The 25,352-nt window shown below is 44.4% G+C and overlaps 1 protein-coding gene across 1 annotated transcript in view; it reads left to right on the top strand.

Annotated features, from left to right (window-relative positions):
• The window catches only part of LOC119973445 (reelin-like), a 415,628-nt gene that overhangs the window by 349,889 nt on the left and 40,387 nt on the right, over positions 1–25,352 (top strand). Inside the window, 6 exon segments of the mRNA XM_038811578.1 lie at positions 1,064–1,211; positions 8,976–9,234; positions 12,107–12,356; positions 15,823–15,991; positions 17,930–18,070; positions 23,473–23,650. Coding sequence (XP_038667506.1) covers positions 1,064–1,211; positions 8,976–9,234; positions 12,107–12,356; positions 15,823–15,991; positions 17,930–18,070; positions 23,473–23,650 — 1,145 coding nt within the window.

Below are 25,352 nucleotides of genomic sequence, written 5' to 3'. Positions count from 1 at the left end.
TTCATACAGGCTGTTGAGATGCAGGGGAGCTTAACAGCAACAACCCCGCTACTATTTATCTAACTTAGTTCCACTACTTGATGATGTATGGAATGATTTGTCTGTTACATTCTCTGGAAGTAAAGGTTTTAATTTGCCCCTTGTACACTGGAACAAATAGTGAATGGGTGGAAAATCACAGGTCTAGTGGCTGTTAAAGTTTGAGCCGCAGCCTCTTTCTGCCTTTTGAGTTGTGGCATGAGTTTTTAAACCTGCATCTGAACTCATCTCCCAAATCACAACACATCCAACAATGCAGCACTCCTACAGTACTTCACTATTGTACTCAAGTATTGGACTGGGCGCTTAAACCCACAGAACTTTGACCCAGTGACTCTTAGGTGAATGTAAAAGAGCAGGGGAATTACCCAATATTTATCCCTCAATCGGTATCACACAAACAAATTATCTGCTCATTATTATTTGCTATTCGCTGCACATTTCTTGGCTGCTACATTTTCTATATGACAAAAGTAACTACACTTCAATCATACTCCACTGGCTGTCAAACACTTTGTGATGTCCAGTAGTCATGGAAGGCACTATATAAATGCAAGAATTATTCTTTTTGCTGATTGAATAAGGTGTAGTGATGAGGGTAGAATATGAGTAGTAATTGAAGAGGATAGGAATGATCCATTTTAAATGTTTCTGTTAAGGAACATCCAAAGGTTGTGGAAGCTGGGGTTTGTCACATGGGGGGGGGGGGGGGGGGGGGGGGGGTTGGTTATACTGTATTGTTTTGTTCTTGTTGAAACCTGATGTTTAAAATTGTTAAAATTATAAATGCCTCATTAAAATATTTTCTAAAATATAAAAACATCCAAAGGGTAAAAGTTCAAATATCTGAAATATATGAAAGTAATAAATTTTCTATCTCCTGTGCAACAATGTCTTGTAACAATAATTCACATCGGCTTAACAATAACTCAACTGGCAAGGCAGCCACTTTAAAGCGTTGTTTGTGTTTCAAACCTGCTGCAGCTGGTTTCACATTTTAAACTTGACTGACTTTAATTTTCAGGCCCGATAGACCCAGAGAAGTTTTTAGTGGTCAGCGGTGGGAAACCGTCCAGGAAATGTGGCTTAATGTCCAGTGGAAACAGCCTCTTCTTCAGTGAAGAGGGACTACGCACGTTAATGACCGTGGATATGGATTTGTCACATGCAAGGTATTTGGAACACATTGGACCTTTCTTCCTCCCTTGTTCACCAGTCGCATTAAGCCTTTTGTAAAAGGACCTCCCCTTTCCCGGATGAGTGCAGCTCCAACAACCCTCAAGAAGCTTGACACCATCCAGGACAAAGCAGCCCGCTTGATTGGTATCCCTTCTGTGGTGGATTCAAGGTGGAGTCTGCAGGCCTTACAGGTTGAACCAAAAAAGGCCAGTGATGTCGTGACATCACACGATCATTCTCTTAAAGTGCCCCTGTTCAGCTACAAGGCCGCTTGTGAGGAAACACTGAATACACAGCATTTGCTCCCCCCTTTAAATCCAAGGTCCCTGACACAATAAGCAGTTAAACATTACTAATTATTCAGCAATGTGAACAATCAACAACAGTCAATACGGTAGACTTTCTGGGGCTCGCTGTTCTCTGTGTGGTTGTCGGTAAACCTCAAGCGTCTGGTTTGTAGGACTCGTGCTGCAGCCTCTGGTGTCTTTGGTTTGATGTGAGCATTGTCAGGGGTAACCTTAATCAGAGTCGACGTAGTGATCGGAGGTTGACTCGATGTTTGATTTGCAACTGAGGTGCTGTTTTCCCCAATTGATTTGGTTAGTGTAATGTTGTCAGGAAGGCCCAACGTCGTCTCTTGGCCCAGCCGGATTTGGACTCTTTGTCGGTTCTTGTCGCCAAAATCGATCCGCATTACATCATCACAGGTTTGTACAGTGTAGGAGATAACCTGCCTGTATAGATCCCTCAAGTCTTCGGGTGGAATATAGCTCTAACTCAGGGTTTTCTCTTGAAGTCTTGCCTCAAAGCAACATGTCCGTAACCTCTGACAGTACTGGATCATTTTTGGCAAGCTTTGTCACCTGTCCTGCGGTTTGGTGTGCTATCTACTTGCTCGAAATAGAAAACTTTTCCACACAAACTGATTTTCGACAAACTATTTGGCAACAGTAGACGGAAAAGTCCAGCCACCTGCGCTCCCATGAAGGTTTGACTTGATTGTGTATGTGTGCGCTGACAAGAGTAATGCCCACCTCTGCATTCTGCTTGCTGCCAGTGATGGAACCTCAGTATGAGGTCCAAATACATGTTTTCTTTTAGATTTTGTATTTTAATGTTCCCACAAGTTACATCAATGATTTAAAAATGGCTCATTGCAGTGGGAATTGTGTAAGCATATATAATGCAGTATCTTCCATCTCCCTGTCGCAATAGTGAGGCAGCAACATCCAAAACACTGCCAAAGTAGAAGCAACAGTATCAGTACTGATAGCCCTGAAAGGCTGCCACCACTCCTTCCAAGGCCGTGAGCAAAGTACTTCCCAATGCATCTGAGGCATTGGCCACAACGAAAATTAGTGTTTTTATGGTCTGGCGCATTACTGCAGTGTATAACTGTACCTCTGGTTTAAAGGCCTTGCACTTAAAGCAAATCCAAGTCAAAGAACTCGATTAGTCATTAACGATATTATGTTTCTTGTCCCCCCCCAACATCACCCTGTTCTGGTTGATGGAATCCTTATTGGTCTGCAAATATACAATTGTTTTCACTGGAATGATGTTCAGGTTTTTCTCCTTGTAAGCGACCCACAGCGTACGAGGTCCAAAATCGATGGTCCATCGGTAAAGTGAATTTCCTCCCGTAGAGGAATTGGTAGAACCATTTTATTCCAAAAATGATTTCCAGGGCTTCTTTCCCTACCTGTGCATAATTGCTTTTGGTTTTATTCAAGGTCCTCAGGTCCTCAACACCAAGGTAATCAACTTCTCTTCACCTGTGGGCATTATGTGGGAAACCACCACCCCGGCCCCAGGGGTGATGCATCACATGCCAGTGCAGGGGTAAATATCGATCAAAATGTGCCACGACTTCTGACTTGAGGTGCACCTCTTCAGTTTGCACAAATCCTCTCTCTCACATTGATCCCCCCCCCCCCCCCCCCCCCCCCCACCCCCCAATTGTCACTTTTTATTTTGACACAGCAGATTGTGCAAAGGTTTCCGAATAGTTGCCCAATTCGGGTCAAACCTTCTGTAATAATTTAGTAAGTAATTTAAGAAAGGTTGAAGTTGGTTGACATTTTGGGGTACAGGTGCCTCGGTCGTGGCTTTGACTTTCGAAGACGGCCGATGCAGTCCCTTGGCGTCGATGACATGACCCAGATGTTCAGCTGAAGATTGGAAAAATTCATATTTGTCTTATTGGACTTTTAATCCATTAACTTCTAATCTCTGGAGTGTGGCATCCAGGTTACAGAGATGTTCTTCCTCATTCTTCCCAGTAACCAAGGTGTCATCCAGGTAACACTGGACTCCATTTAATCCATTTAAGATTTGGTCCATAGCTCGTTGGAACAACGCTGGCACTGAAGTGATGCCAAAGGGTAATCTTTTGTATTGAAATAACCCTTTGTATATCACAATCATCAAGAAATGGTGTGAATCCTGATTCACATTCATTTGAAGATATACTTGACTGAGGTCGATTTTATTGAAGTGTTGACCTCCAGCCAACCCAGCGAATAGATCATCCGATCAGGGATAGAAAGAACTGCTCTCCACAAAGTACAGGATTAATAATGACTTTAAAACTGCCACAAATGTATACAGATCTGTATTTTTTCATCATGGGTACGATCGACGTAGCCCAATGGATCACATTAATGGGTTCAAGGACTCCCGTTCTGACCAGCTGTTCTAGTTCAGTCTCGAACTTAGGTCTGATTATGTATGGGAGTTTAAGCACCTTGCCTGACTTTCTTCCTTGATCTTTACTGAGATATCTTTCATGTTTCCCAGTTCACCTTTGAAGGCTTGTTTCTTCAAGATTATGGGTATGCCTGATTTGGAATCTGTCATGCGATTTACCTCGGCTGAATTTAATTTTCCAGCCAGGTTCTTCCCACTGGTGGCAGATAACGTCCTTTGACAATGTGCTGCGACAGATCTGCTGTCTGTCCATTTAATTGTGCTGATACATCAATATGGCCCCGCAATGGAACTATTTCTCCAGTGTAGATTTTTAAACTATCTTCAAGGATTGCAGAGCAATATGCCAGCGCTTTTCTTGAGAAACAGTCTCTGGCACCAGTGAGATGGCTGCCCCAGTGTCCACCTCCATCTTCGCCGGCTGACCGTCCAGTAATGGAGTGACCCAATATCGGTTAGTTGCACCAGAAAGAGCGAGTACATTTAGTGACAGTTCATCTTTGGACGGTGAATTGAGTTCCTTCCCACACCCTTTTTGTACCACATGGACATTTTTTCCTTGATTCAGCTTGCCACTTGTTTTTACGGCTCTTGCTTTCTGCAACTTTTGCCTGAAGCTTGTTTCTTTTTGCACGAAGCACATGCATGTGGCCCTTTCTGCTACAGTTTCTGCACATGATGTCTTTTCAGCTACAATCTGCTGTTGAGTAACCATTTTTTTGCATACCTCTGGCAAGGGTGAGTCTGTGTTTGCATTGGAGTTTCAGTCAACAGCTTGTGAATTCTTGTGCTTGATGTCAACTGTTGAGCTCTTTGGCTGCTAATTCCATGGATACAGCAACTTCCAAAGCTTTCTTTAAGGTCAGGTTGTTTTTGGTTATGGGCAGCATGGTGGCGCAGTGGGTTAGCCCAGCTGCCTCATGGCACAGAGGTCCCAGGTTCAATGCCTGCTCTGGGTCACTGTCCGTGTGGAGTTTGCACATTCTCCCCGTGTTTGCGTGGGTTTCGCCCCCCACAACCCAAAGATGTGCAGGATAGATGAATTGGCCATGCTAAATTGCCCCTTAATTGGAACAAAAATGAATTGGGTACTCTAAATTTATTTTTTAAAAGTTTGCTTTTGGTTAACAAACGCATTTGAATAGCTTCACTCCTTAAACCACAGACTAATCTATCTCTAATGATATCATTTAACGCATCTGAATTTGGAGTGTTCAGCCAGTCTTTTCAGGGCAGCTACAAACTGTGTAATCGATTCACCTTCTTAGTTGCGCTTATGAAACCTAAAACTTTCTGTAATGATGAAAGGTTTTATTGGATAGTGGCCCTGCAGTATTTCCACTTTCTCATTGTTTGTTTTTGTGCCTGTGTTTCCCGGCTGTACCAGACTCCTAAGGAGATTAAATGTTCCCCCCCCCCCCCCCCCCCCCCCCCCCCCATTATGCTCAGGAATGTTGGAACTTTTGCATCTGCTGCTTTCTTATTAACTTGAACAAAATAGTCAAATCGTTAAGTATGTGATATCCATCACTCTATATTCTCATCAAATGGTCCCACGCACCTCCTGCCATTTTTATCTCTGGAAGGACCTGCCTTTCCACAATGTGCCATGAATTTCCATCACTACCTAGCTTCCTTTCTCCCCAAAACTGGGGCTGGTTTAGCTCACTGGGCTAAATCGCTTGCTTTTAAAGCAGACCAAGCAGGCCAGCAGCACGGTTCGATTCCCGTACCAGCCTCCCCGGACAGGCGCCGGAATGTGGCGACTAGGGGCTTTTCACAGTAACTTCATTGAAGCCTACTCGCGACAATAAGCGATTTTCATTTTTCATTTCATTTTTCATTTCATTTCATTTCAAAACAAGGGTCAGCCCAAGCTCAGCCTGTTTCCCTTTGTGTTTTGCAACACCCCACCTCTAAATTTGTTGCTGCAGGGTACTAAATACCCATAGTTAAAGAGTTAGTTTCAGAGAGAGCACGCAGGTAGGCTTCTCTCAAAGATGTCTCCTTTATATTTTTCAGTGATTTTGCGATTTCTCCAGTGGTTGCAACCATTGTTTGGCTCCCCCGTCATCAGCTATCATGTAGCACCGATATAAATTAGTTATTATTTCCTCGGGTGCATGCAGACGCTGTTCAAGATTTTTTTGAGGTCCCTACAAACGCAGTTCGCCTCCCTTGTTTATGTGGTGGATTCAAGATGGAGCCTGCAGGCCTTGGCGGTTCAACCAAAACGTGGAGCTTTATTTAGAAGATGTTAACACTACAGGCTGCGATGTTAGACTACCTGTTTGCCTGTGCAAACGGCCGATGACGATGAAGTCACGCAGTCTTTCAGCTACAAGGCTGCTTGTGAGGAAATACTAAAAATACTGAATAAACAACAACTTCCACAAACATTGGGGCAGCACGGTGGCCTAGTGGTTAGCACAACCGTCTCACGGCGCTGAGGTCCCAGGTTCGATCCCGGCTCTGGGTCACTGTCCGTGTGGAGTTTGCACATTCTCCCCGTGTCTGCGTGGGTTTCGCCCCCACAACCCAAAAATGTGCAGAGTAGGTGGATTGGCCACGCTAAATTGCCCCTTAATTGGAAAAAATAATTGGCTAATCTAAATTTATAAAAAAAAAAATTTAAAAAAAAAAAAAAAAAAAACTTCCACAAACATTCACTGCCTCCGCTACTGACGCACGGCAGCAGCCGTGTACCATATACAAGACGCACTGCAGGAATTCACCAAGGCTGCTTAGACAGCACATCCAAACACATGACCACTACTGTCTAGAAGGATAAGGCGAGCAGATGTCTGGGAACACCACCACCTGGAGGTTCCCCTCCAAGCCACTTACCATCCTGACTTGCCAATGTATCACCGTTCCTTCACTGTTGCTGGGGCAAAATCCTGGAACTCCCTCCCTTACAGCACTGTGGTTGCACCTACACCACGTGGACTGCAGAGGGTCAAAAAGGCAGCTCACCACCACCTTCTCAAGAACAATTAGGGATGGACAATAAATGCTGGCCTAGCCAGCGACGCCCATATTCCTTGAATGAATAAAAATAATTTTGTATAAAATAATTCTGAATGAAATAAAGTGTAGATGAGAACTGTCCATTCAGGCAAAAAGGCTCACTTGGTTCTTTAGCTCTCTATACAGGTCTAACTAAACAATCTGTATCTCCCTCCTGCCCATGCAGACTGCTGTACCCTCATACTAATGTTGATGTTTCCCTTGAAGTTGCATTCATTGCTCCAAGTGACAGCCAATTTTAAATGTGGAATAATTACTTCCCAAGTCAGCTTTAACTTCAGTTCCCCTTCACATGGTGATTCCTAAATTTAGCATATCAATGTTTCCATTTTTCTTTAATCCAACTTCAAACGCAGATTTTCAAATGTGTGTGTTCTCCTCTTTCATCATATGAGGAGCAGATATATTAGCGTTTTATTTCCTTTGCATCATGAGATTTGGCATCGATTACTAAATGTTTAAAAATGAAAATCATCCCCTCCCACCACTTCCCAAGATACTGATTTTTAAAATGCAGAAATCATCCCAGGGAGGAATTATTTCACATCAATCAGTGAGTCCAGGTAACTATGTTGGGTTGTCACGTTGAGAAGATAAGAGGGATTCAATGCATCTTCTTTCCATATCATTCCGAAGAAACAAGTTTTCATCTCTGTGTATGCCAGAGTACCCTTTAATGTCTTGTCAGTTAAGAGCCCAATATCCGCTCCCTGAGCTGCTGGGGTGACTGCAAATTTGAGACCTGGCAGCTGGTACATACAAATATTAGAGCTGATGTGGAGTACACATGTACCTCCCAATGCTTTTCACAGCGTGGCACCCTCAGTCCTGCTTTAACTCAGGCCTGTGGGATTATGGATGTGCTCTTAATGAGTTCTGTATCAAATCAGAGGAGCTTTGGGAAAGTCAGAACTGTCAGTGATTAAAATAATGTACTTCACCTATGGACAATGCTCAAATAACACAGTAGAATCTTCAAATTCTCCAGATTAAAGTGGCAGTTCTACTTTCTCTGCTGAATATGCAGGATATCCTTCTAAATATTTGTAACATATATAAAAAGTGTTGCATTAGTGTATCTTTGGTCAGTCACCCTTCAGACGTCACAACGTGCACCACATTTAAAAAACTGTCAGAAGTACGAAAGACTCGGAGTTATTTTGTGCCGGTTTCGACCTTGAAAACCAAGAAGAGGAGTTAGTTACTAATAAACAGCTGTAGTGGTATAGAAACTGTCCTCAGCAACTTGTCTCTAATCAACCTTGAGCTATCACTGTTTTGACCAAGGAAGTATCGAAGCAACGGGCTTGACAGAACAGCTAACATTTGTCACAGGTGCGATCTGAACAGCCAAATCTCACAGGACCCCTGGGGCAACTCCACAGGTCAGCTAGTAACCTCAAAATGATCGAGAGTTACCATATTAAACCACACCCGATTCGCAGCGTTACAATGTCAACATTATCGGAACCACTCCACTGTCCTTCAGAAAAGCCCTGGTTTTAAATCGCAGCCTACATGTCTTTGCTAATATTTGCCTGCAATTTGGATTAATTTATGGGTGTGAATTAGCACCAAGCACACCGCCAGTTTCAGTACACCATGCCTTGTCCAGATAAATGGACAAGTTGGTGATTCAGCATATATCCACACTGCATCAACAATTTCTTTACATCATGATCCGCAGAGATCCCGAAGAAAGGATATTTTAAAATTTGTCTTACAAAGTTGGCGTTTGGAAATTGTTTTTTGCACGCGTGGCTAGGATTTGGAACAGACTGCATTTTAAGGTGGAAGAAACAGATTCAGTGGTAACTTTCAAGAGGAAGTTGGATAAAAACTGGAATTGAAATACAATTGCATGGTTATAGTGAGAGAGCAAGGGAGTGGAAGCAACTCTTAAAGTACAGATGCACACTGGATGGGCTAAATGGCATCCTATTTTGCAGTCCTATTCTATAACATCATGAAATGAAATTTTTATTAATTTTGGTTTTTTTTTAATTATTTGCATTCAGGTTTGTCCAGTTTTTCCTGAGACTGGGCTGTGGAAAAGCATCACCAGACCCGAGGAGCCAGCCTATGCTTTTACAGTACTCGCTGAATGGAGGCCTTAGCTGGGGCGTCCTCCAGGAATTCCTCTTCAGCAACTCGAGTAACGTGGGTCGTTACATTGCACTCGAGATCCCATTAAAGGCTCGGTCCTCTTCTACCCGTCTGCGTTGGTGGCAGCCATCTGAAGATGGGCATTTTTATAGCCCCTGGGCCATTGATGAGGTGAGGCTTGGCATCTGAAAGTCATTGTGGTCATAGAATTGTGACAAACAGCTGTGGCCAAGGGTTTTCGTCCTTATTAGGGACTAAACATAGTGAGGAATTAGGTAGGTGCTCCGTATCCATAAAGTTAAGAAGAGTAAATATCAGCTAGAATTTCTGCTCTTAATGGCTACTCAATGATTGCTGTTGTCAGGGGAATGATAATGATGCTGGACTACTAATCCATTCCAGAGGCATGGCTTCAAACCCCATCACTTCCACTGGGGGGATTAAAATTCAATTATTTTAAACTCATTTATGAGATGTGGCATTGCTGGCTGGGCCCACATTTATTGCACATCCCTAATTGCCCTGAGAAGGTGTTGGTGAGCTACCTTCTTAAACTACTGCAGTCCCTGTGGTGTAGGTACACCCACAGTGCTGTTAGGAAGGGAGTTCCAGAATTGTGACCCAGGGGCAGTAAAGGAGCAGCTATATATTTCCAAGTCAAGATGGTGTGTCTTGGAGGGGATGTTCCCTTGTGTATGCTACCCTTGTCCTTCTAGATGGTAGCGGTCATGGATTTCAAAGGTGCGGCCTAAGGAGACTTGCTGAGTTCCTGCAGTGCATCTTGTAGATGGTGCACACTGCTGCCATTGTGCCTCTCTGGTGGAAGGCATGAATGTTTGTGGATATGGTGTCAATCAACTCACTGCTTTGTCCTGGATGGTGTTGAGCTTCTTGAGTGTTGTTGGTGCTGCACTCATCCAGGCAAGTGGGGAGCATTCAATTACACTCTTGACTTGTGCCTTGTAGATGGTGGACTGGCTTTGGGGAATCAGAGGTTGAGTTACTCACAGCAGGATTCCAAGCCTCTGACCTGCTCTAGTAGTCACAGTATTTCTATGGCTAGTCCACTTCAGTTTCTCATCAATGGTAATCCCCAGGATGTTGATAGTGGTGGATTCAGCGATGGTAATGCCGTAGAATGTCACGGGGAAATGGTTAGATTCTCTTTTGTTGGAGATTGTCATTGCCAGGCACTTTTGTGGCACAAAATTACTTGCCACTTGTGAGCCCAAGTCTGGATGTTGTCCAGAACTTGCTGCATTTGGACCTGGATCCGAAGAGCTGTGAATGGTGCTGAACATTGTGCCGTCATCTGTAAACATCCCCACTCCTGACTTTATGAAGAAAGGTCATTGTTGATGCAGCTGAAGATGGTTTCACCTAGGACAGTACCCTAAGGACGTCCTGCAGTGATGTCCAGGAGCTGAGATGATTGACCTCCAACCACCACAACCATCCTCCTTTGTGCGGGTATGATTCCAACCAGTGGAGGGTTCCCCCCCTGATTCCCATTAACACCAGTTTTGTTAGGGATTCTTGATGCCACACTCAAATGCTGCCTTGATATCATGGGCAGTCACTCTCTTCTCACCTCTGGAATTCAGTTCTTTTGTCCATATTCAAATAAACGCTGTAATGAGGTCAGGAACTGAGTGACTTCAGTGGAGCTCAAACTGTGCGCGAGTGAGCAGGTTATTGCTAAGCAAATGCTAACTGATAGCACTGTTGATGACCCCTTCCATCATTTTACTGATGATTGTGAGTAGACTGATGGGGCTGGGCTGGATTTGTCCTGTGTTTAGTGTACAAGATGTACTTGGGCAATTTTCCACATTGCTGGGTAGATGCCAGTGTTGGGACAGCTTGGTTAGGGGCGCAGCAAGTTCTGGTGCATGTCTTCAGTACTATTGCCGGAATATTGCCCAGGCCCATAGCCTTTGCAGTATCCAATACCTTCAGCTGTTTTCTGATATCATGTGGAGTGAATTGAATTGGCTGAAGACTAACATCTAGTAGAGTGGAGATATGCCGGGCCATGAGGTTACAAATTATGGTTGAGTACATTTCTGCTGCTGCTGATGGCCCACAGTGCCTTAATGATGCCCAGTCTTGAGTTGTTAGACCTGTTTGAAGTATATTCCATTTAGCATAGTGGTAATGCCACACAACACGATAGAGGGTGTCCTCAATGTGAAAATGGGACTTTGTCCCCACCAGGACTGTGCGATGGTTATTTCTACCGATATCTGCTGATATTGTCATGGACAGATGCATCTGCAGCAGCGATTTGGTGAGATTTCCTTGGCCATGTTTGACCTGATGCCATGAGACTTCATGGGGTCCAGAGTTGACGTTGAGAACTCCCAGGGCAACTCTCTCCTGACTATACCTACAACACATGGACTGCAACGATTCAAGAAGATGGCTCACCAACGCCTTCCGAAGTGCAATTGGGGATGAACAGTAAATGCTGGCCCTGTTCACAATGCTCACATCCTAAGATCAATAGTAAAAAACAATAGACAATGTCAATAACGGGATGATAACAAGACTGGGTTCATCTCTGATGCCCTACACTTAAATGCTTTCAGATGTCCACAGTTTAAACCCATGAATGGGGAATAGTCATTTGTGGAAAACCACAGAGGGCCAACAGCAGATTTGGACTGCCCCTCAGCATGTCAATATCGTCAGAAAAGTCAGTTTGAGGAGCAGGTTGGGAATAAGAGTTTGGAACGAGAAAATGCTATTTGATCCTTGAACAAGCTACTGCATCACGGGCAATATCCCTTCCCATTAATCTCAGAAGGAGTATTCTGCATCATTTTTATTGATCCTCAAAGATAATCAGCAAAACTTTGAACTATCCATCCATTTCCAAAATTCAAAAACTGGCCAGGCTTCTGAAAATAAATCTCTGGTGCCCTATCTCCAGTAAATTAGCCTGAATGTTTTTTTGGCACATTGTCTTTGCCTCAATGATATTATTCCTTTGAGTCTAATTTATTTTCTCTTTGCTCTTCCCGCTCTCCAAATAAAACAGATTGTGATTGGGGGAAGCATCACTGGTAATACGGTGATTGAAGATAACTTCAGCACATTAGATAACAGGAAGTGGCTGCTTCACCCAGGAGGCACAAAGATGCCTGTCTGTGGCTCGAATGGGGATGCGTTGGTATTCATTGAGAAGGCTTATACCCGTTATGTTATCTCTACTGATGTGGTGGTGAACGAGGATTCTTTCCTGCAGTTTGATTTTGCTGCTTCTTGCTCTGTCACAGATTCCTGTTACGGTAAGTGTCTCTTTGATGAGTGAGGGTTCAAAGGATTCAGGCCTGAATTTCTGCTCAGCTGGGATGGACAGGGTCCTCCGCCCACCCATGCTTGAAGACACTGAGCCAGATTTTCACCATTGGCTTGGGAATTGCAAGTCAGGTCATTTCTCAATGTTGTGTTTCTGAATTCTGAATGAACTTGCACGCATATTTAATTGCCCCCTCGGAATCAGGAGCAGCCTGGAGTACCTCCACATGCAGGCCTGAGGTGGCAACGGTGGGAGGTCAGAAGGCTCATTTTCATTCCCTGGGGCATTGGCCCAGTTCTGTTGGTGAATGTTGGCCCCATCAATCCTCATCTCTCGGCCCCAACATCATCAGGAAGTCCTTGAAATGCTCACGAAATAACAAAGTAAACCATTCAAGCCCCCTTGAAAGAAGCTGTCTCCTTAAGTGCTCAAAATAAACATCCATTCAAAAACATCTTCAAAATTCTTTAATAGTATCAACTGCTCATAGTACTCTGAGTCCAACAAACCTCTCAGTGCTCTTCACAGCTACATAAACAACCCCTGCTGAACTGGATTTTGGAACTCAACAAGGCATTCACAATGCGTTTTCATTGCATAACTGAATAAGCAAACCCTCCAGAAGCTCACTAAAATGGAGCCTTTCAAGTTGAGCTTTTCATATTTTTTAAAAACCCAACAAATGGACTTTCAATCAAAGAGGTCAGACATCTATTCAGCTATTCAAATGTTCAACAGTGATCTGAATTTCAAATCAATGCAAAAAAATGAAAACACAGAGTCCAGATGACATATTAATATTAAAGCCTCAATACTGTAGAATTCAGAAGAGTATTTTACCCACTGGATAAAATACTCTAATACATCTGAATACTTGCACAACTCTGGCCCAGTTAACAATGACTTATCTGTTAAGTACTGCACCCTATGGACAATTACTGCAGCACAAATACACCTAAGTTATTACACAGCCTCTAATTATGATGTTTGAAGTTGATAAGTCCTTTTAAACTAACCTGTCAATTGGTTTCTGATTCCACATCAGGCTTTTTCCAAAATATATAAACCGATTGAGCTGATGTGTTTCACACCGACTCCAGGAACCTCCCTGCCTCACTGAAGATGTCAGTCTTGAGGAAATTCACAATTGAGCAGACGTTTAAACGGCTGAACACAACATGACTTTGAGTACACTGGGTGACCACCTGCTACAATGCCTGCACCAATCAAAATGTCGGCCGGCGGGATTTGGTGGAAAATTTAAATTCAAAGTGTCCTCACAGAACCCCCCCCCCCTCAATTCCCACCTCCACTTTTAGCTGGCACAGGCCTGCCTAGTATTAGGACAACAAACTCCAACCACCAACTCCATCACAATGTTCTGGGACAGGATTGAATAGTCTTCACTCCTGAAAGGACATCTCAATTTACCTGTCCAAAAGAGAGGATTGGCTACCTTACCCTGGAAAATATTCAGACGTCATCTTCGGTGGGGTGAGCTCCTTTAAGACTTTTATAAGTGCAGACTGGTCACAATTTCCCAGGCTAGCTCAGGAACTCCCACAGATATGCCTCTTGATGTTAGGGACAGTGGGAGTGTTGGCAGAGGATCCACAATTCTCCACCACCAGAATTTTAAGAGCCAGTGGTAATTGGTATAACCAGGTTCAGCCTCAAATGCCTGTGTTCCTAAGCAGAAATGTTCTTTTCCACCCTTTCACATTCAAAGAATGTCAGGGTCTCAGAATCTACTGGACAGCCATGCCGTTTAAATATTATGGTTGGTTCCGCAATCCAAATTTCCCATTGTGGTGGCAACCTCACAGGGTCATGGGTCACAGAATCAAAGCTATTAAAATGTAGCCCTATCTAGATTTAATGCTGTCCTAGGCTGGTTTTGTGAATATAGAATCATGGAATTACTCCTATGATATATGTGCAACATTTAATCCTGATATCTCATAGCTCAGCAAGCCACTGAGACTAATACCAGCCTGGGCAGAGTAAATCGAGATTTACCCTGTGTTAATATAGGTTCATATTTGCTTCATGAGGTAGAAATTTCTTCTTCGTCAATCACTCGCAAACGAGTATGATTGTCCACCTAGGAAACTCCGTGTCACAGGTTCTGTGGGTCTTTGCGTGGCTGATGAGCTCGATCAGGTCGCGATCAGGTTTAGTTACGAGCACCCGCACTTGGCAGGTGTTTCCAGGAGGTTAGATTGGTCATTGGATTCGAGGTCGCTGGTGGTCCTTTCACAGGTGCCTTTCCCAGACTTCCTCTTGCCGTCGGGTGTTCTCGAAGAATTGTGTCCCTTCAATCTGGAGGTACCTTCAAGTAGGTCTCTGCTGAGCAAGGGTCACCCAGACGTTGACGTCTATGTTGCATTTCTTGAGGTAAGCCTTCAGAATGTCTTTGAAGTGCTTCCTTTGTCAGCCTCTTACTCAGGATCCTTCCTTGAGCTGGGCAAAGAAGATTTGCTTTGGCAGTCAGGACTCTGGCATCCGAAGCATATGCCAACCCATGCGGAGTTGGCTCGGATGATCATGACCTCGATGCTTGTGCTCTTGGCTCCTTCAAAGACGCTGATGCGAGTACGCCTGTTGATGGATAGGTTAGCTCTGTCCCTTTAATAGTTGCTACGGCCAGGCTTCTTTTGTTCCTCTTTTTATGGAGTTGTACAGTATATAATTAGCCATTGACTATTTTGTCAGCAACTTTATTAGGTTAATTGTAGCATCCATCACACAACATAAGAGCTAATTCAACACTCTCTCAGCAGGGAGCTGTGTTTGCAGGGAACAATTTGCAGCCCAGTGGTTTTCCATTCATTGACATCAAAGGGTGGAAAGTCCTGGGTTGTACTCCTGCAAATTCGGACAGTGCATCCCCTGTGAGGGCCACGCCTCAGCAGAAATATTCCCCAACCTCCAAAACTAATCAAGGAAAACTCTGGAGCATTCACCTGTTCCCAACTGGAAAACAAGTCAGGAGATTTGTCAGCCAAATTGGTAGCTTTACTTTACACACTGCTGTCAGCTCCTGAGAATCCTTTGTGAATTTAAAATTCTAATTCTAGTCTAGGTTCATTATCAAGTCTTTCAGCAACACAAAACTCATCCACAGAAGTTCCACAGATAATTTCAAACTCCATCCCACAGGTGATTGAGCAATGCCACTTTCTCGGGATTGTAACATGGGCGTGGGAAGGTAAACACTCAGTAACAAAGTTTATTTATTTAATTTTGGCTGTGCTGGGGAAATCAGTCAGGTCGATCCATTTTTGTCCATGAATTCTGTCAGCGGAAATGGTGTGCACCTGTATGTACAAACCTGAAATAGTTGGTTAGCAACACCCTGAACATTGGTGCAGACAGATGGTTTTGGGCAGAGCGGAAGGTTCCGGAGTAAGGCACGTGGGGCGTGAACATTTGGATTTCTTCCATTCATTCAGCTGTGGAGCTCCAGTACTCGGTGGACCTAGGACTGACCTGGCAACCTGTGCTGACGGATTGTCTGCCGACTAACGTGGAATGTAACAAGTACCATCTGCAGAGGATTCTGGTATCGGACACGTTCAACAAGTGGACCAGACTCACGCTGCCATTGCCGCCTCACACCAGGTAACCGGAACGCTGCACCTCTCAGTTTATCAACGCTTCCAAACAATTTTGGATAAAAATAGAAACAAATATTTTATATACCTGCTATTGTCAGGAGAGGGGATGACCAAGTGGGCAGGTGATATGGAGTCAAAGGAGAAATGATTACGTTCTGGACTCCAAACATGTTTCAATTTAAAAATAGCAGTCAAAATGTTATGTTTAAAAAATAATTGTTTAAATTCTTCCACAAAGAAGACAAAATGAGCCAAGGTTCCCTGTCAAAACCGCCCAGTGACCTTTGATCTATCAATCCCAAAGGAAGAGTTATCTCGGTCTCCCACGGTAGCTTCCCTAGAGAATTCCCTGGACAGGATTTCCTCGGGAAACATTGAAAAAAAGCCTTTTACCTCATTTCTGTAAATGAGCTGTGTTCTGTAGATCAGGTCGCAATCAGGTTAGGTTAGAAACACCCACAGGGATCAAATAGCATGCCCACAATGACTGTTTGGACGTAGAATTTGAAGAAATTCTACCCAAGCAAGATATTAAAGTGGTGTAAGTATCCGTAATGATCACAAGTTGGTGCAGACCCTTAACCTATCAATCCTCCCTCCCCCATATTCCTTTTTATTCTCTTATGGATCTCTTATTGCCAGAAGCATCTGAAAACATGCAGAAAACAGTGTCACCTAGTGATTGACATGAGTACTGCAAGGCACTATTTGCATTTTTCAGACTTGCCGCGATTCTCCGAAATGGAGACTAGGGGCGCGATTCTCCGCCCCCCACGACGGGTCGGAGAATAGCGGGAGGGCCTTCCCGACATTTTTCCCGACCTCCCGCTATTCTCTCCCCCCCCCCCCACGGCCGCCCCACGACACGAATCGCTGCTCGCCGTTTTTTTACGGCGAGCAGCAATTCTTCCCTATCCGATGGGCCGATTTCCCAGGCCTTTACAGCCGTTTTCACGAATTTAAACACACCTGCTATCACAGTTCGTGAAAACGGCCGCAAAGTGCCGTTCTGCACAACCATGCCACTGATTGGCACGGCCGCACCACGGGTCCGATTCCCGCGCACTCTTTGTCCCTCCGCCGCCCCGCAGGATCAGTCCACGGGGCGGCTGAGGGGCATGACGGACCGCGCATGCGCGGGTTTGACGCATATGCGCGATGACGTCATCCGCGCATGCGCGGGTTGGAGCCGTCCAACCCGCGCATGCGCGGCTGACGTCATCGTGCACGTCAGCCGCCATGAGTCTTGGCGGCCGGGCTTAGCGAACGTTTGCTAAGCCCGCGCTGCCGTTCTTCCCGGGGCTGCGATGCTAGCCCCGACCGGGGGGGTGAATCGGGTCCCGGGAGGGGGCGCGGAGGCTGCCGTGAAACACGGCCGGTTTCACGGCAGCCTTTAGACTCTCCACATTTGCGGAGAATCGCGCCCAGAGTGTTCACGCCATCGTGAACGCCGTCGCGTTTCACGACGACGTGAAACGGGCGCGGGCACTACCGATTCTGGCCCCCATAGGGGGGCCGCACGGTGCTGGAGCGGTTCACGTCGCTCCAGCCTCCCTTCCAGGTTTGGTGAGACAGGAAAGAGCTGTTCACACCTCCAGGGAAGCTATAGCTTATGTTTACCCTTGTGGAAACGCACATTGAATTTCAAACGTCTTCACATGTCTGGGTATATCTATTTGCAATCCACTTGGAGCCTTCCAGAAGCTTGGCAAGCATTGTAGTTGTAAAAGGTCAGGTGACTTTTGGCAACCATTTTTAAGTCCATTTAAAAGCAAAATGAGCTTTCTTTTACTAAATTTATAATATCATAACTATATGTTTGTGTCAGGTAATATCAATTATTCAATACTAGAAACAGCATTAACTGAGAAGTTTTATTGCGTGGTTATTGAACCCATGATGATATTTGTGTTTAACTATGTAATCAACGTATATCCCAAAGGTCACAGGCTACCCGTTTCCGATGGTATCAGCCAGCACCCTTTGAGAAACAGCAGACATGGGCCATAGACAATCTTTACATTGGGGACAGCTGTGTGGACATGTGCACTGGCCATGGAAGATGCTCGCGTGGTTCCTGTGTGTAAGTAAAGGACTTTGGCGTTTTTCTAACCGAGCTGAAACATTATTCGGAGTTGCTTTTATATTGCTATAGCGTAGCACTAATGCAACCGGCTCCTCAGATATGTGTTTCATGTGATTAGCAGCATCGCCAAAGTAAACTTGTATTCGTTAAGGTCATTAGCAGGGAATACGCAAAAACGTTGAGGGTAGGGATCCTATAACTGTGACAAGATAAGATCTGGGGTGAGTCCTGATCACATCAGAATAATCCTCCAAATCTCGATAGCTGGAATAGCAGCCTGGGAATCTGGTTGCTGTTTTAATTTGCAATCCAGCTCGGCCTCTTAATGGGTCAAATAAAGGCATCCAAAGATCCTTAACGAAATCGGAGAGGAACTTGCAGCAATTCTGCACAAATCTCCTAAAAGATGGGGATTGGAGGAAAGTTGTATTATTCTTATTTATAAAAAAGGAAGCAAAAGTGGCCTTGGAAGCTACAGACTAGTTGTATCCATAAAGGGTGGAAATCTTTAAGATTGTAGAATGTCTTTGTATAAGTTAGCCCATATTGGTTCAAGAAGGGGAGACCTTGTCAATCTAACTTTTTGGTTTTCTTTGGGGAAGTAAGTAAGGAACCCCTCTCCCTCCTTATTTCCCACCAATAGTCTGAGGAGTGAGATATTGATAGGGTGTAAACCTGGCTCCCTCCTCCGCTCACCGTGTGGAAAATTGTGGTTGTGGAGGAAGAGGCCCCATTAATTGGCCACTTATGGACCTCTTTGGCCCGAGGGTGGGTGGCCAGCCTATGCCTCCCCTCCCATACCTAAAATTGTGGTGAGGTCATGAGCAGGCAGGTGGGCGCTGGGATAGGCACCCATGGTATTGCGCCCATTTGCCAGTCTGCCCCGGGGAAGTGTAACATTTTACCCATCCTTACGTACAGTTCTGGCCACCACAAGTAAGAACATTGGAGCTACCAAAAGGACAGAAGAGAGCAACCTGCCTGATTGAGGGAATGGAACATTTGAATTATGAGAAACGACTTTGTAAATTCGGCCTATTCCATTGATAAGATATGAAATGTTATGATTGATATTGTTAAGATTTGAGAGTAATGTTTCACCGTGTCCTGAACAGTAGACCTAGAGAACACAACCTACTGTTGAAATGGGGTAAATTCAAGACTAATGTGAAGAAAAATTACTTGAGTGAGCATGTCGTCAACCTATAAAATAATCCCTCGGGGGACTAGCAGTTGGTATTGATCCTTGAAAATTAGGTAGATTTCTCTCAGAAATTAATAATTTAAAATACAGTATATGAGTAATTTGAGACATGTAGTATAGTAAGTGTAACATGCTTGTGAGGAATGGGTGACTTTGGACTTGTGATTCAGAAAACTCCCCACCACTGGACTCTTCCTCACATCACAAGTTCTAGACCAGTTGATAGAGATTTATTGCCGAGATTTGTCAGCAACTCCATTATCCATTGTATCATGTGACTGCCTGGATTGTGGAAAGGTGAACCTGCTGGATCTTGGACTTGACTGTCGAGCGGTTTCTATGTTCATTTTGATGTGAGACCCAAGTTTTGGGAGCTAGTAGTACTGGAACATTATAATAGCATTTCACAAGGTTTGGAGAAGGGGGATTGGGGCTGTGAATCGTGCCATCAGAGATCTAGTGATGAGAAGAATGTGCTGTCACGTACTATGATTCTGTGTAAGTGCCTGACAATCACTGACAGGAAGGGGAAAGAGCACATTTTAGTCCTTCCACATGTTCTTTTTTTTTCTATTTAAAAAAATATTTTTACTCCAAAAAATAGTTTTTCAATATTACAAAAGAACACCATAGTCATCAAATTATATAGATACGGTATAGAAATAACACATTGCAACCAATGTTTTTTTAATAAATTTAGAGTACCCAATTCATTTTTTCCAATTAAGGGGCAATTTAGCGTGTTCAATCCACCGACCCTGCACGTCTTTGGGTTGTGGGGGAGAAACCCACGCAAACACGGGGAGAATGTACAAACTCCACACGGACAGTGACCCAGAGCCGAATCGAACCTGGGACCTTGGGGCCTTGAGGTAGCAGTGCTAATCACTGCGCCACCATGCTGCCCTCATTTCAATCACTATTAACCTTACTAACCCTTACCCCTATAACTCGTAACAAAGAAACCCCAACTAATACCTAATAATGCCCCCCTAATAGCTGACGCTGACTAACTCTCTGAAAAAGGAAATTAATGGCTGCCATCTCGAGTAGAACCCATCTACCAACCCTCTCATGATGTACTTGACATTTTCAAGGTGTAGGAAATACATTAGATTACCCAGCCATATTGAGGCGCTAGGCAGAGGGGAGAACTCCATCCGCCTTCGACCTCGCCTGCATCACCGGTGAGGCCGAGACTCCTAAAATGTCTACCAGCGGACACGACTCCAGCTCAATACCAAAAACCCCTGACATAGATCATAGAATTTTACAGTGCAGAAGGAGGCCATTCGGCCCATCGAGTCTGCACCGGCTCTTGGAAAGAGCACCCTACCCAAGGTCAACACCTCCACCCTATCCCCATAACCCAGTAACCCCACCCAACACTATGGGCAATTTTGGACACTAAGGGCAATTTATCATGGCCAATCCACCTAACCTGCACATCTTTGGACTGTGGGAGGAAACCGGAGCACCCGGAGGAACCCCACGCACACACGGGGAGGATGTACAGACGCCGCACAGACAGTGACCCAAGCCGGAATCGAACCTGGGACCCTGGAGCTGCAAAGTCATTGTGCTGTCCACAATGCTACCGTGCTGCCCCCAAATGTGTTAAAGAGGGAGACCCAAAAGCCGACAAGTTTCGGACAGGACCAGAAGATATGGGTATGATTTGCCAGACCCCAAGAACACTGAATGCACCTGTCTTCCACCCCTGAGAAAAAAACCTACTCAACCTTGTTCCAGTCAGATGCGCAGTCTACACCACTTTAACCTGAACCAAGCTGAGCCGAGCATAGGAGGAGGTCGAGTTGACCCTGCAAAGAGTCTTGTTTTGTTATGCTCTTGACGTAGCATAAGCTGCTTCCTTGATGTGCACTCTGACAAAGGAAGGTTCAGACTTGGAGATAGCTTTAACACATTTATTAAACTATTAACAATTCTCCTACCTGGCTTCGACTCTCGTGTTAATCCTGTTATAGCTACTCAGATTGACGAACCAGTCTGCTACAATCCACGTGGTGGGTGTGATGTGTTTCAAATCAACCCTGTGAACACATTGAGAGTCTCCACTGGAAAGAGGAAGATCATGTGTGCTGTCCTTTATATATGGGTTGGTGTAATGCCCTGCTGTGGTAGTGTCACCTCTGTGTGTATCGTGAATGCCCATTGGTCGTGTCCTATCTTACTGACCTATTGGTTGAATGTCTGTGTGTCATGTCTCTGGTGCTCCCTCTAGTGTCTAGCTAGTCTACGTGTATTTACATTAATCCCTTGTGTATTTACAGTGATGCATATCACCACAAGTCTCACTCCACACCCCTCCCTCAAAAAACAGACCCTGCACCCCTCCCACTTCCTCCTCACCTCCTCCAGTGGAGCCTGCTCCACAGACAGGATCTGACCGTGGATATCTGAAATCTTACTCTCACCCACTTCAGCCAAAGACAGAATCCTGTTCATGAGAGAGGGCGAAGGCGCTCACAGAAATGACGGGATCTCCTTAAGTAGGAAATCTCCCACCTGTCGATACCTAAAGAAAATTGGACCTTGGGAGTTGGAATTTATCCACCAGCTCGTCAAATCCAATATAACTAACCACCACGTGCATATCTCGAAACGTCTCCAGCCCCCCCCCCCCTTGTTTAGGATTGCCAACCCACAGGGAATGCCCTCGTACCAGCCTCCCCGAACAGGCGCCGGAATATGGTGACGAGGGATTTTTCACAGTAACTTCATTGAAGTCTACTTGTGACAATAAGCGATTATTATTATTATTATTATTATTATTATTATTATTATTATTATTAGTGTTAACAGGAGTTAGAGACTGATCTCCAGGGTGCTGCTGTAAATCACTCGGGGGAGAAATTCAACAGGGTATTAAAGTAAATTGTATTGTTTTTAACTTTCTTTAAATACCTATGTTCATTAATGGGGGGGGGAGGTGGGGGGCGGTATGGGTAGTGGATAGATTTTACTTGTAAAGGGCAGATACCCCACCTTGCTTTGTTAAAGTTGTTAATTCGCTTTTCTTTATTATTATTATTATGTTTTTGTTGTTTTATTTCTGTAGTGGTTTGTAAAATTTTGTAAAAGTTTTGAATAAAAACAAATTTTAAAAAAACCTATGTTCATTGGTTATAAAAAAAAATATTGGAGATGGGGAATAAAGGATGTTTGACTGACAGTCAAGATCTAGCTGATTGGGAAATGAAGAGTTTAATTGTTTTTCAATTGGCGTGGGAAGAATGCAAGTGTCTGGCGACCAGTAGCGGGAGTGTGAAGGTGGGGTGGCTGGAGGAGGGAGGTCTGTGAAAAATCCTATAAAACGTCCTGCAGCAGTTGACAACACTAGTCCCACTCGTAGCCATGCCAACCCAGTGTCGGCATGTAAGTGGGTTGTTGGCCACAGTTTTCGACATGCAGTATTTCATTTTTCTGAAGAAGAATCAAATTGGACTCAAAACTTGACTCTGGTTCTCTCTCTTCAGATGCTGCCAGACCTGCTGAGTATTTCCAGCACTTTCTGGGTTTTTTTTTTGTCATATTGCCAATACTTGGCAAAGTTAAGTCTGAAAATTCGTGACAGTTCTAAATTATTTTTAAGCACTCATACCGTCAGCTTGGCCAGAGTTTACACGGTATCAGGAAATTCTGTGTTGAAACAATATTTTGGGGAAACGGGTGGGGTGATATCAAATGCATTTCTACTGTTGTGCCTTCGTGCTGCCCTTAACCTCACCGCCTTTTATGCACAGCATCACTGAACTCATTTCCACTCACATTTACTTATTCAGGTTTCTATTATTGAGGTATCTGGGGGATTACTGTGTACAAACTACCAAGCATAGGTGAGAAGACAAGGTAACCCAGGAAAGGACATTTACTTGGTGCCAAAATTAGTGATCATTTGTTACCAAAGCTTAGAAGACGTAACTTAGTGATACCAGTAACCCAACAGCACGTGCCCAGTCACTCTCACTAACTCTCATTGCTCCAGAATTTACTAAGAGCGGGAGACTTCAATTTTGAGTGACGTTTTACTAGATACAAGTGACAACCACTTTCAGAATATGCTGGTCGGTATTTCACACCCATGCTAAAAAAAACAAAGTTTAAAAGGTAGATTTTCTTTCTTTGTGACTGTACGATTGTGCTGTATCTAACGGCTTTCTCTTGAACTCAGCTGTGACGAGCACTGGGGTGGGATATACTGCGATGAACCGGAGACCAGTCTACCCCGGCAGCTAAAAGACAACTTCAACAGATCCCCCTCTGGCACCAATTGGCTAATGGTGAATGGCGGCAAACTCAGCACAGTCTGCGGAGTTGTGGCCTCTGGAATGGCTCTTCACTTCAGCGGAGTAAGTATGGTGGTGCCATCAATCTGCCGGCTCTGTGTGTTCGCACTATATGTAGGTAGATTCATGAAGTGAGAAATTTGCTTCAATTCTGCTGGTGAAAAATAGCTGGCACCACTAGAGGTCCCAATTATGTGACATTGTATACCTTCAACTTTAACCTCATACCCTCTGGATACTCTTTCACCAACATGACATTACCTCTGCTTTGTGCCAAATTACCTAAGGTCAGCATTATAATTGACTTACAATAATAATAATCTTTATTGTCACAAGTAGGCTTACATTAACACTGCAATGAAGTTACTGTGAAAAGCCCTTAGTCACCACATTCCAGTGCATGTTCGGGTACATGGAGGGAGAATTCAGAATGTTGAAATTACCTAACAGCTAGAGTAGGAGGGAAAATATGGCGGGTAGTACCGGTGGGAGAGGAGCGGGCTTGTGCAATATGTTACGGTTGAAGTATTAAAAGTACATGGATGTTTGCACATTTTTGCCTTTTTTGCTTTCTTTCTGATGATGTCTGTAACTGTTTATAAAGCCAAAAACTACCTCAATAAAATTGTTTATTAAAAGAAATTACCTAACAGCACGTCTTTCGGGACTTGTGGGAGGTAACCGGAGCACCCAGAGGAATCGCACGCAGACATGGGGAGAACGTGCAGACTCCGCACAGACTGTGACCCAAGCCAGGAATCGAACCTGGGAACCTGGCGCTATGAAGCACAGTGTGCTACCGTGTTGCCCCCACTGGGAAGAGAGTGGCAAAAAAATCAGAAAAGTTCCCATGTTTCTTCACGATCCAGTGACACTTCCTGGCAAAAGAGCACCTTTAAATATGGGGTCAAATTTAGGTCATGCTTGGTGTAAATATCCTCTTGGCTGTGCAGGGGGTCAGACGGTCAGAAGATGAATTGATTTCCTAGTTCATCTCTGTTCGTGACACACAGACCTCTCCTCAGCACATCACCAATTCGATGTAAGAGATTGATAAAAGATTGTAAGAGTTCCTCATCACTCCTCGCCCACAAATTGATTTACCTTCCAGCCTTTACTCACAACTCAGTCATTTGAGAATTAATATTTGTGCCAGAGTAGCACTAAACACTTACTAACTCAAGTGTTGTGCTCTTCAGGATGTTTTATGAAAGAGCCTGAGGTGAATGAAATGTAAAGGAGTGACTTTATTGACCTTTCTAAAAGTCTTCCTTTGTAGCAGGATCATTTGAATCAGACACTAATATCTGAGCAATCCTGTACCGCACAGAAAGCAGAAGGAACGAGCGCCAAGTGTTTTCCTGCGTTGGCTGAGAGTCTGTGACGAATTTCCTGGTGTTTGGCTTTCCTCTGCTTTGTCAAATTGTAATTTAATGCTGTCCTGAGCTTGTCTGTGTAGCAGTGTAAGAGGCCTAAATGAGCAACTGATCAGGAATAGAGGGGCAGTACGGTAGCATAGTGGTTAGCACATTGCTTCACTGCTCCAGAGTCCCAGGTTCGATTACCAGCTTGGGTCACTGTCTGTGCGGAGTCTGCACGTTCTCCCCATGTGTGCGTGAATTTCCTCCAGGTGCTCCGGTTTCCTCCCACAATCCAAAGGTGTGCCGGTTAGGTGGATTGGCCATGCTCAATTGCCCTTGGTGTCCAAAATTGCCCTTCGTATTGGGTGGAGTTACTAGGTTATGGGGATAGGGTGGAGGTGTGG

The sequence above is a fragment of the Scyliorhinus canicula genome, chromosome 11 (genome assembly GCF_902713615.1).
Source record: "Scyliorhinus canicula chromosome 11, sScyCan1.1, whole genome shotgun sequence".
NCBI lineage: Eukaryota > Metazoa > Chordata > Chondrichthyes > Carcharhiniformes > Scyliorhinidae > Scyliorhinus > Scyliorhinus canicula.
The sequence above is the reverse complement of the archived record's forward strand: the minus strand, read 5'-3'. Positions and strand labels throughout refer to the sequence as shown.